The 12,916-nt window shown below is 42.2% G+C and overlaps 1 protein-coding gene across 1 annotated transcript in view; it reads right to left on the reverse strand.

Moving 5' to 3' along the window:
* The window catches only part of KIF5C (kinesin family member 5C), a 66,130-nt gene that overhangs the window by 26,974 nt on the left and 26,240 nt on the right, over nt 1-12,916 (reverse strand). The window contains exons 9-13 of the mRNA XM_038182324.2: nt 12,427-12,531; nt 11,930-12,078; nt 7,684-7,832; nt 4,222-4,397; nt 1,944-2,012 (exon numbers count right to left, since the gene is read on the reverse strand). Coding sequence (XP_038038252.1) covers nt 1,944-2,012; nt 4,222-4,397; nt 7,684-7,832; nt 11,930-12,078; nt 12,427-12,531 — 648 coding nt within the window. The remainder of the gene's footprint in view (nt 1-1,943; nt 2,013-4,221; nt 4,398-7,683; nt 7,833-11,929; nt 12,079-12,426; nt 12,532-12,916) is intronic.

Here is a 12,916-nt window from a genome sequence, read left to right on the forward strand (position 1 = left end):
GGTGAGGAAGATCCCCTCCCATCCTCAGTGCTGAAGATCTGTTTCTGAGCTTTAGTACCCTGTCGCAGACTCCCTGCTCCCCACTTCGGAGACTTGAATGTTATCAGCATGTCCTTGCAAGAACCCAAGAGCCTGGATTTATTAGAAACCAACCATTTGAAGGTCAGCATCCTGAAGCAGAGGGGTGTCACCACCCCAAAGTGGAGGTGAATGCTTGGAGCCCACCCACCCCAGAGACACTGGCTAGGAGAAGCAGCCAGTGGCAAAAAGGTACCAGGAGATAGCACTACCAGCACAGTGCCATCTGTGGCAGGCCTTACGTTTATAATTAACCTGCTAGCTTAATCAAGCAGAAAAAAGTACTCTGGTTAATTAGGAAGAAGCACAGTGAGGCAGCTGCTCTGCAGCACATAGATCAAGGAGCTAATCACAAGCTGAAAGGGAGAGCAGGTACAGCACTCCAGCAGCGCAGGTGAACCTTGTGTGTGGAAGACAAAACCTTGAAAAATTCAGTTCAATTCCCCTAAAGGGGAAAACAAAAACACTGCGTTAGCTTTCAAAGGTAGGAGGTGGACAGGTTCATCAGCTGAGCCAGTGTAACCTTCCAAACAAGTGGTACAACACCAGCTCCAAGGAATTCAGTACATCAGAAAAGCTAGACTGTAATGTGTAAAAAAAATAAAAAATAAATAAAAGGGGAAAAAAGTGGTCAGTAAAGCAAGGATTAGAGGTCACTGGAAACTTTTCATCTTCCACAACTGAGTATGGAACACAAAAGGGGTCAGGGAATAAGCCAGCACACACCATGCTCCTGAATATGAGAAACTAAGAAAGGAATGCAGATCACCTTAAAAAATAAGGCACAAGAAAAACCACGAGGAGAAAAATAAGGTTTAGATGAGAACAGTGATGTAAGATGGATGGGAGAAGCGAGATGGCCTAAATAATACACATCCAAAAATAATGTTGCTGAGAACGCATAAAATGCTGCTACATCTGAATAGCCACGGACACGGGCAGCATGTAAAACAGATTAATCAAAAGAAAGTTGTGGCAAGCGAACAAAGAACTTAATCATAGAGCAAAATAAATCTGGTCATCCCTTCAGTGAGGCAGTGAGGATAAGATCCCAAAAGTAGCACATCAGCCACAAATGACAATTAACAAGCATTTTTATATGTTGTTCACTCCCTGTTAAAGTACCTAACCTTGGAAACCCTCTCTGAGGATAAAGACTGAGACATGGACAGAATCGTTTTACAATTACAAGGGTGTAATTTGGTGTTATTTGTAATTTGGTGTTAGTGACAGATTTCACATCTTCAAACCTTCATATACAGGCAACAGATAAGGAAATGACTTGACTGCCTTCTTCCCCACCTAAAAAAGCACGAACATTCCTACTGTGGATAGAAACAATCAAACAAAATGTGCAAAATGAGCAATCCAAGATTTCAGAGCAAATCTGGGGCAGCAGCAGCAAGAGATTTTTCAGTGTCACAGATCTCTCTCGTTACTTTCTCTAATTGCCCATGCCACAATAATGAATATCCATAATTATTACCAGCAGTAATTTTTATACAGTCAAACAAGGAAATCTGTTAATTACCTACTGTCCATAGCGTACCTGGAAAGATACAGGCATATAGAAAAAATGCTTCCAAAGTGAAAAATACTGGCCACACCCCTACCTTGGTACCTCCAGCGTCACTTCCCAGCAGGATGGTACGGTGCTATAAGGAGTTATCAAGGCTCAGTGCTCTTCTGAGAATATTAGGAAATTTGAAGATTAAACCTAGCTGTAACCTGAGTGCCTCTTCCTGAATTTTAGCCAGATAATATGTACATAGTTAGCCAACAATGGTGATAAAATCGCTAAACAAGTGTCCCATAAGCAAAGTGTGTTTTTGGTTTTGTTGTTGTTTTGTTGTTTTCTTCCTTACCTCCTCTTGATCCAGCATTTGTTGTTTTAGTTTCTCAGCCAACTGGCTTTGCTGGTTGATTTCGTCATCCTGCAATGAAATAGGATTGGAGATTTTTAGCTTCTTTTCACAATTCTCTTTTGATTGCTTTTATTTCCCCTCTCTGGAGAGGGAGGAAGAATAATGCCACAGCAAACCTTGTGCAGGTTTGAGTGGCAGGAGAGAAAAATACACACACACAGAGCTACATTGTAAAATCAATGCAAGCACGCAGCTGACTCTAGTACAGACCTAAGCAGTTGGCCCTCGTTATAAATAAAGACACTGATGTGGCAATAGCTGCACCTTAAGGCTTGCAAATGACCAAGAGCCTTTTACGACATCCATGTCATGCGTTTATAGATCTACAAATACATACACACCCACACACTGCCACCCTGTCCAAAATTCAGCTGAAGATAGATCATTAGAGAGATTTATTAACTAACTACAACGTAAACGACATTGCTGTACAAACCCTTCCTCCAAAAAGGCTCAGAGGAGGCACACCAAGCACAGCACCTGACCGGGTCCATCTCTGTTCTTGTGAAGGAACTTGCTGAGGTAAATAAACCCTTGATTTTTTATTTTTTAGATTGAGAGAACTCAGTGTGTTTCGCTGACAAGCAGGCTAATGGCCTGATTCCTGATAGCAAATATGGCCAACAAGCAGAACACATCAAACCGCTTGCTAACATTCAGATAGACCCAGATCTGCCGTAAGAGTGGCCTACGATGTAAAAAATAAATGGGGATATTTTGGTTTTGTTTGGGGGATACCTTCTTGTTTTCTACAGTGCTGCAGTAATTCACCAAATTATGTCTCCCACGTTTCCTAAGGTAAAACACAAACCTGCTCCTGCCTCCTTTGAGGCTAATAGAGGCTTTGCTATGTTTGATGAGGGAAAGTGAAAGAATGACCAACTTGTTTTGGTTTTTCTAATCAATGTATAAAACCTACAGAGCGCTACAGGGAATGTATTCTCCATCCCAGAAAAGCCATAATTTCTTAAAGACCTTAACAGGTACTTACAAGCTACCAACACACTGCTTTGGGCATTTGCAACCAGACTGCGCTGGGACCTCATGCCATGGCACAGCAGAGCTAAGGCTTAGCACAGCTCTCCATTATCCCCTGGGTACTCAGGAACAGCCCAGCTTTAACCATTAACACGCAAGGAAACAGGAGGCTTTTTCTGGCATTGTCCCACTAATTACGCTTGAAAATTAAAATTAAGTTTTGATTCAACGTTAGGGCGAGGCTGAAAACTTTTGCTTGGTAGAGTTTAAGCTGTTCTCATTCATCACGGTCAATGTTTTCAGTATGCCTTTTTTTTCCCCCTTCTTATCTTCACACAAGCCAAAGCTATTAACAGCAAGTGCTCAGTAGCTGATAGCTCTAAGTGCCAATAATGTATTTCAAGCTGTGCAAATCGAAAAAAAGCCACCTGTACTCCAGAGAGTGCTCACAGCTGGAACAAGATGAACAAAAGAGGCCCAAAAGATGGCTGTATTTTTTCTTTAACATTCTAATACACAATACATATTAAGATAGTTTCTTTTTTGTTTTCTTTCTCCTGTGGCTCTGAAATGATGCTACAGTTTGCTGAGGATGTACAGTATTTACAAAAATCACTGAACAAAAGGAGAGCTAAAAAGCCTGTATTGGGCCCTTAAAATAAGGGCAAGCTTGCCTCCAGATTCCTAGAGAATGCTCACAAGCTGCAGAGGGAACAGCAGATACCTGACATGATAGGGCAAGATCCATTTTTATGCAGTCAGTGTTTTGAATTTTGAGACATCTCCCAGTGCATGGTGCTCAGGAAATACAGTGCCACAAATCTTTAATTATCATACAAATCTCGTGAACAGCCTGCCCTACACTGCACGAGGTGACAAAGATATCACAGAAAAATCATATACAAGCACTTTGAGACTGGGAAGTTCTTCTAGCACTACATTTTCACAACATTCTTTCAAGCTAGTGTGTAGGAAATTCAGAAGTTTAGGTACAGGGATGAGACCACTTGTCAGAGACAGCCACAGCTATACCGCACGGGTTCCAGGCATCCTAAAGCCCTCATGGATGCAATCCCTCTTGCATCTCCACGAGAGCATGCAGGCTGGCAGGAGGAAGAAGAATAGCTCCAACCAATTGGGACACAAAATCGGTACCAAAACCAAAACCCAGGCACACCCACCCAGTTTGGTTTGGTTTCCATTTGCACCCAGAGAAGGGAGTCAGAACAAGCGTTCGCACCTTATCATCCAGCTGCCTGTAGAGACTGGCAATCTCCTCATCATATTTCTGTTTCTCCTCTGTCGAGATGCTGGCCACGACTGGCGTGATGTTGTCAATGATCGGGGTGTTATCACAGGGCTCCAGGTTCTTCTGGTCCTTCGCGCTGATCTGCTCATCCTCGGGCACGGCTTCTCCTGCGGGCACACAAACCACGGTCAGGGCGAAGGAGCAGGGAGCCCAAAGCCATGGACATCCCAGGCTGGTCCCGTGCAGCTGCTCAGGGGCTCCCAGCAAAGCCAAAGGGGCCCCAGGACAGCCCCGAGAGCTGGCACAGGGCAGGCAGTGGCCATGGATAAAGGTGAGAGGCATAAATCGGGTGGCCCCCCAGCTGGACAAACAAAATGCAAACAGGCTGACCTCCTGACTCCACTTGCACTCAAGCCCTCTGCAGACAGGATCAGCTCCATGGATTAACACAAGTGTAAATAAGGAGGATGAAAAATCGGATTTCCAGCCTACAGGCAATCAAACGTCCCTTCCGACCAGATTTCCAACCACCTTATCAACTCCCCCCCATAATGAAGCTCTATAGCACCAGGACGACAAGCAAGCCAGCTGCATTTAAAACAACATTCACCTTCTGCCTTGTCCCAGCTAGAATTAACCAGCACAGGCCAATTTTCCGCTGTTGCCTATGCACAGCAGACAGGATGCTAGCCCTCCATGTTTTCTTGCAAACTACTTTTCTCCAAGGAATATTCTCTCCGACAACATTCGTGCGCTCCAATTACAAGGCTGCTGCAGCTGAGCGGAGAGGGACAGCAAGCTGCTCGGGCCAGAAATTGAATTGGCATTCATTAACCTGCTGAGAGACTGCTAGCTGCAGAATGCATTGTTCGAGGTGTGGGAAGGTGACGTTCCACCCTTCTGCACAGATTTTTTCCCATTTCTATAAAAAGCTGTAATATTTAATCCCATAAAGCTTCACCAACTATCCTCGCCAAGGCAGTGCGGGCACAATTTATCTCACTGGCAGGGCAACAAGCAAGCAGGACAAATATCTCAAAAAGCAAAAAGGCAGGCTAATCCAGGCCTGAAAGTAAAACAAAACGCTGTGAAGGAGCAGGACCAACAAACTCAGAAGACTTTTTTTTTTTTTTTTTAAGTTAAAGCCTGAAAAAAAATAAACTTGGAATCAAGCACCGTGAAACCTCTAAAAGAACTACACCCAAAATATTTTTGCTCTGTTGCTAATGACTCAATGATATTTTATTACCTTATCAATGAGAAAAATGGGAAATTGATTGTTCATTGTCACATCTCACCTGAACAGAGCAGGGCAGGGGACCTGCCCTTTTATTTGCCGCATTTATATCCTTTTATTTGCTGTGTTTCTAGAACAAGCTACACCAGTGGAATATTTATGCATCTATCTTGTATTTGATGTCGTTTTTGCTATAATTTCCTTTGGAAAGAGCCTCCTTTGACAGAATCTCCTTCCAAACAATGCTGTTGCGGAAGGTCAGACGAGAGATCAATAGAGTTTTGAATGCATTTAATGTATCGCTTGGTAACGCCACTGAGAAAAGCAGGGCAGATGCAGGGGCAGAGGTGGTGTGTGCATATTTAGACAAAACAATAGAGACAACCTTCTATTAAGGGTTGTTCAAACAGCATATAAGACAGCTCTGTACAAGTTTTTTCTCCCAAAATGTTTCTAGGATGGGAAGGAAATTACAGAAGCCGCATTTAGCAAACACAGCCTGAAACGCGGAACATGAAAGTGCCATAAATTCCCAGAGCTCCCCTGCACCACCAGCAGACCCACCGTCTCCATAGCAATTTTACTATGCAGATAAGGGAAGTATTCCCTGTGCTAAAGTGGTCCGAGCCTCCAGAGGAAGATGCAGAAAGCAGTCATTAGGTAAGGAGCTGATATAGGCAAGCAAACAGCACCGGGAGCTGAAAGAAGGAAACAATTTCTGCACCCTTAAAGGTCGGGTATTATCTTCTACATACGGAGAGATCTCACCGATGATGCTCAAAACCAGACTTGACTGTTGCAAGACAATTTGTGCCTACTAATTAAACCACAGATTTGTTCTCATTTCACGTGCCTTGTGTTTGCCAGAGTTACTGCTAGAAGCATCAACACACAGGGTCTGGATGACAAATAATTCAGAAAATAAAAATAACTCCAGAGAAGCAGCACTTTGCTGTTGTGGGTTTTTTGGAATTTCAGGGTGCAAGAGGGGTGCAGGGTTGGTTTGCTTGGGCTTTAGAGGGGGATATTTGTTTGTTTGTTGCTTATTGGGGATTAGGTTTTGGTTTGGTTTATTTTCTCTTCCTTTTCCCTGTTTTAAAAATAAAAGAAAGGACGGAAATAAAATTATTTGTACGAGTTTCAGATTTTATATAAAAAATAATAATAATGTAATATGTTATGCATGAAAACATGTTTTCTCCTTAGCAACTGGAACTTAATCTCATAACTTAACCTGAACAGCAGTTGCTAAGCAAAAAATCAGCTGTTCTCACATAAATTTCACTTAGAAGCCACAGAAAGAGACAACTGATGATTCTTCTAACCAACAACACTCCTAAACACTGTACCAGAGGACTACTTATTCTAGTATTATATTCAATTATATAAGGAAATATAAATTCTACTTACCTTGAAGCACAATGGAACTTATTCTCTTGCCTGAGCAGCACAGTGCTTTGTAAAAAAATGAAATTTTACCTTTTCCTTATTAATTTAATACTACTATCATTGTTAGAATTATCAATGCCTGTCTGTGTACTCCGCATCTGACAGAATGCCAGCCTGGTGCATATAAAAAGGTAAATTCTGAAAATGTTTGTTGCTGCCTTCCCTGTTTTTGGCTTTCTTTGCCCTTCAGTTACTATTATTATTCACTGGGTGGAGGAAAAAAAAAGGAGAAGCCCATGAGCAGATGCTGAGGGCAATAACTGGGAGAGACAAGTCTGTGGCCAGCACCAATCAACTTCGTGGCCAAAGGTGATAGGGTTTTGGATCAAAGGTTTTGGATGCTGTGAAAACACTATCAGTTAGATAATTCTCACACATTGCATAAATAGGCAATGATGAGTATTAGCCTTGGAATTTAGATTTTTCTAGTAAAAATTTCCCTGCTGTAAGTTTAGGAAGGCTTTGGTACGAGCTGCTGGATTAGTGTTAAATCATGTGGCCTCTTCTGCTCCACACAGCACCAGAGAGCCCCAGCACAAACTGAGCAGCCACGTGGTCGCTGGGCAGTCCTGAAATAACACAGGATTGGTCTGGCTTCTCCACCACAAGTAGGGGAACGTGTTCTGCTTCCTCAATACACCTCGCAAACACAAAAGCGAACTATGACTCTGAACGGTGAGTTTAGAATTAGTGATTTAAGGCAAGACTTAACCACATGTAACTTAAAAATACGAAGACAAACACCCGTCCCTATTTTCCATACTTACCGTTCCTCCACCTATTCAGTTCCAGCTCCAGATGCTGGATAACGTTCTTTAGGCTCTTGTTTTTGTCTTTTTCCTTCTCGTACTTTTTCTTCCACTCCTCTGCAGTCAGCTCCAGATTCACAGAGACTGTGTTCTTGATAGTCTTGGCTCTGGGTAACAGAAATAGATGTCAGTGGCTTTGCAACTTGTATCTCAACATTATGGTACAGATTCAGAAAATTTTCTATTACACAAAGGGAAAACACTAAGCATTTGGAATTTCTTTTCTGAAATGCAATGTCACAATTCAATCTTCTCTCAGAACCTCAGCAGTATTACTATCTTGAAGCCTCAGGAGAAATCTTCCTGCCTTGAAATCCAGCAGCCTCCAGTAGGGCATGGATCTGCCTCTCTAGATTTCTCGTAAGAGGAAAAGCTCAGAAAACTGTTCTTAGAATAAGGACAAAATCAAGCCCTGTCATTACTGCTCTGCTAAGTAAGGTGTCACCTCATTATTTTCAGCTCCTTCTGGGATGAATTGCTCAGTATCCCACCGAGCATCTGGCCACAGGCTCGTCCCGACTGTCCCTTAAACTCTGTCACCACAACTGAGCTGGATTTTAGGTGTTATGGCATGAACAATGTCAACGCAGTGAGGTAGGGATATGGAAATTTATCCTTCTTGAAAGCCTACCAGCATTTTTAAGTGCATTTTTGGGGCTGGATAGAGGGAAGGAGAGGACAGCCACTGGTCACCACTGGGAAACTGGGGTATTGTTTGGCTGGAAGGCTGGCAGTGAGAAGCTGGGGCTCGACCTCTGCTGCTGTGAGCAGTAACACTGGTTACTGCAACCCTAGGCACAAATCCCCAAACCTAAACCCTTCGAACAATCACCACCACTCACTGCTGTGAAACTGCTTAGCTCCAGCTGAACACAAACAATGGCACTAGCGAATGCAGGACAAGCAGAAAAAACGCAGAGCATCTCCTCTAGCAAAACTGCTTTCGAAAGGGGGAAAAAACTAACAAATGGGCATGAAAGAAAACTTCAGATCTTTGCTCCTCACTGCTCAGCCCCTGAGTGTTTCCAGAACGAATCAGTGTTATCAAACACATCAGAGACTGAGCCTTTAATTAATGCAGTAACAGACAAACCCACCACTGTGCTGTAAAGTAGAGGCTGAAATGCCAATACACAGGACATGCTCTAAGTATCAGCTAGAGATACACTGACTACCTCTCCTTGGGGAGGGCCCCTGGTCTTTCTTTTCTTTGCAGCTCCACTTAATGATCCCAAAACATCTTCTAAATATGGCCAATTACTTAAAATCCTGAAGCTTTCCTGTGGCAGCAGGGAAGCGCTTCCATACGTGTGCCTCACACTCCAGTGATTTGCACTATGTGCTGTGCACAAGTTTTATTACCTTAGAAGAATTTTAAAATCACCCTGTATTTTAGAGGATGCAGACGCCTAATGGGTAGCTTTCACATAATTGTTTCATATTATTCTGCTAAAAGCCTGGCTCAGGTTTCCACTCCTTTAACTGCAGTGGGGAAAAAATGCCACACCATGAAATTTATCACCTGCATTACACTAAGGATGGATGAAGCATCTACTAGTAACTACAATTAAAAACAACATAAAAACACAAAAAAGATGGAGCAAAAAGAAGTCGTTGCTAATAGAGGAGCACTTATTGATTAGCACAGCTGGGCCCGTGAAGATGAATTTTACTCCTGATGCTTATTTCAGTGGTGATATTTCTTCACTGCTAGGAAAAATGGAGGAGCCAGCAATCAGCCATGAGTCATATTCCTTTCTTTTAACGTTATTCAGCCCTTAACGGTGTCACATCAGGAAAACAAAACACCACAGCCAAAGAGACTGTAAATGAAACCGTTTCCCGCAGACAGCAATATTCCTATTCAGCTGCTGACAGACACCACTGTGTTTGTATAGTGTGTGCCTTCCTTACAGTTAAATGCTCCCCAGGACCTCGTGTTTCAGCACAACTCCATAGCTTTTAAGCAGGAAAAAAAACAAAGGCCACCGCATTAAAGCCCAGCCAACCACTCTCACAAAGCATTTAACTATTTTCCCAGTTCCTTCAGCTGATGTCCTAGTCCACAATAAGGAATATTTTATGGATTAACAAGAGAAACCCCTTCCTCTTCCTAGCAGAGCGTTAACTGTATCTAGTACGTGACTATATTCTAGTTGGTTGCTTCCAGTTTGATGGACAGCTCATTTAGCAGGTAAATTCCTCATGCTGCTTTCAACAGTCGGCTCAGTCAAAGCTCTGGTATTCAAGGTGTAGAGAGTGAGTCTGAAAATCATTCTGCCTTCTGAACAGAAAGGCAAGTTTTACTGATCACTGAAAAGAGAAATGAAACCAAGAGAAATGTAAGCTGAAAGAAGATGGAAGCTGGATTTCCCCTACTCACACTTCCTTTCATACCCACGCAAACAAGTTCCCAGAGATCCTGGAGTGTGGTTATCCATTACAGACCAAAAGCAAGCCCCTTCATGAACGTAGAGATTTAAAATAAACATCCTAAAACATGCTATGCAGCCCTATAATCCCCTTCCTCTGAACTGTGACATTTTACAGCTCACCTTTCTTTTTACTTCCAAACTTTACCAGCAGAGTTCAACAAAACAGGCAGCAGGCTGAAACCTGACACAGTACCTGTGGGTTGATTGAAAATGAAATGCCACTTCAGCTGCTTAATTGCACTTATCCAGAAGGAATTAGCAGGAACTTTGGGACTGCTCTTTAGTTTTACCGAGGTGCGAGATTCACACTTGTCTGAAATCATCTCAAGTCAGAAAATTGTACATGTTGAGGTTTAAACTGCGAACCATCAAAATATTTAAACTTTCACCACCACCAGGAACTGCAACTCGTTATATTTCAGAGCTGTTACCACTTCATATTTCATTACATGCCATAGGAAGCAGAGCTCAGAGGAATTCATGCCTTTTACAGCTACCTGACTTGCAGCACGCGGGTCCTACCCTGCCTTCCACAAATCCCAGCAGCAGCTGACAATTTAACAGCATTTCTGGCAATGCCAGATTGGGACAGCACTGCAGAACTGTCCTCCAGCCTTATCCTGCAGCCTCAGCCCTAATCCTCAGACCTGATCATTAAGAGGGGCTACACCCAGCTGAATCTGTTTGCCCTTCACGGCCCATCCTGTATTTTTATGTGCTCTTAGTGAATGCACTAAATGAATCATCTTCCTTCACTAAAATCTCAGGAAAAGCTCACATTAAAGGATAAAAGTGGGGTGGTGAACTAATAGAAGATTGTCAGATTGATCTTTTATCCACGATTTTGCCTTCTAATGTAAAATGCTCCCTAACGGTGTTGATTTTAATGCAAAAATTATGCCAAGTGGAAAACGGAACCTACTTTCAAAGACAAAGTACAAGCTGTTAAACAAATAATCTCAAACAATCACAAATTGCTAGTATTTTTTTCTGTCGGCTCTTATACAAATAAACACATACAAAACAAAGGGAGTGATTTTCCAAAGTATCAGAGTTCTCATCCGTCACAACAAAAGCAATAATTACGAAACGAGCCTGACCTATTTTAGCAACCTTGCCAGATTTGTTTCATGTGACTATTGCCAATGAATACATACACAAGAGAAATGTTCTCTCTGACCACTTCCACATTTATTTTATCCTTGCTTGTTCCTGATGGCTTGTTAGTAAATTGTTAAGAAACTCCAAACAAATAAAAATGTCTGCCAGCTGTGACAGCAATCTATCAAAATTGTCAACAGTACTCTGAGTCCACATTTTTCATTTTCTCTTAATTAATAGTTAAAATTACTGTTTTTTGGAACCATAACAAGAATCGTTGAGATGCTGTTCAAAGAGAAGACACATCTTAAAAGCATCAAGAGCACTACCAGATAAAGTCAGCCCACAGAACACTGCCCAATACCATTATCTTCCCCATAAAACTTCAAAGAACTCCTGAAACACTTTGTACTTTCTGCATGAGAAATTAGCAGAGCTTCTAAGTAGTGCAGTTGTTGGCCAACATTAACATTTATTTTTCTGGTACCGTAGAGAATAAAGAGACAGTTTCCTCAAGCTCTCCACTACTATTTTTTGACCAACTCCAGAAACCACAACCTGCATACTTAAAAATGCCTTCTCATCTAAATCCCCTCAGCACATCTACTTCAGAATATACAGAAGAGCACACGTCAATGTCATCTAGCCTGATGCCAAGCAGGACTCACCGTTGTCCAAACATTAAGGTCGACTTCGTTTCTGCTTCATTGAAAATAGAAGGAGAACAGCATATAACAATGGTGGTTCTGCAGTTGCCACCTAGGGAATCCTGAAGTATTCGGGTCATTTTGCTGTCTCGGTATGGAACGTGAGTTTTCTAATCAAAATACAAATAAGATAGATGAACATTTTTTTAAATAGTGATACATAAATAACAGAGAACATGAGTCAACAAGGACAGGCTTTGTGGGCTTTGAAGCACACAGATCTGAAGTGCAATAGGTTTGGTTGTGCTAAGATGTATTGCACTGGATAACCACTCAAGTGGTATCACTGACAATTAGTCTCTTATCTTTAGTAGAATACTAAAAGCATTTTTGGTTTATGGTTGGAAAGCTAAGATTTTCTTCCTTCTGAACTGAAACATTAGCTTATTTTTTATGTGCACGATAAAGACAGAAAAATAGAAAGTTATTCCGAAACAGCACAAAACGGGATTACTTACAGTTCCTTCTGCCAAGGCAGATATCACATTGCCCAGAGCAGACAAAGACTTATTGATATTTTTAGCTTCATCGAGAACAGCGCCCTCCGCTCCAGTTTTGCTGACCTACCAAAGAGAGTGAGCAACAGTCAGGCTTAGCTACCTCAAGTCTGGACAAATACAGCTACAACGCAGGTGGAGGTAGTGCAACAATTTAAAATGCTCCTGGAAGAACACCACAGCAAGCTTATCCTCAGCATGAAGGAGGAGATTTTACATGAATTTTGGTATCAGAAGCCTGCAATACGCCTGCCTTTCTTCCAGTGTAAGGTCAAGTTCACCCTTACTTTGGTGAGGGAAAAGCAGCTGAGGGCACTTGGGGACCACTTTCTAGACCAGCCTGTCCATACAGGGGGGACTGCAAATGACACCACAGCTACATTCTCAGGGCACTCCTGGTACCACTGCATACACCACACACACAAAAAAGTATTTTGGCTTTTTATTTTGC

Source organism: Anas platyrhynchos, chromosome 7 (assembly GCF_047663525.1).
Source record: "Anas platyrhynchos isolate ZD024472 breed Pekin duck chromosome 7, IASCAAS_PekinDuck_T2T, whole genome shotgun sequence".
NCBI classification, from domain to species: Eukaryota; Metazoa; Chordata; class Aves; order Anseriformes; family Anatidae; genus Anas; species Anas platyrhynchos.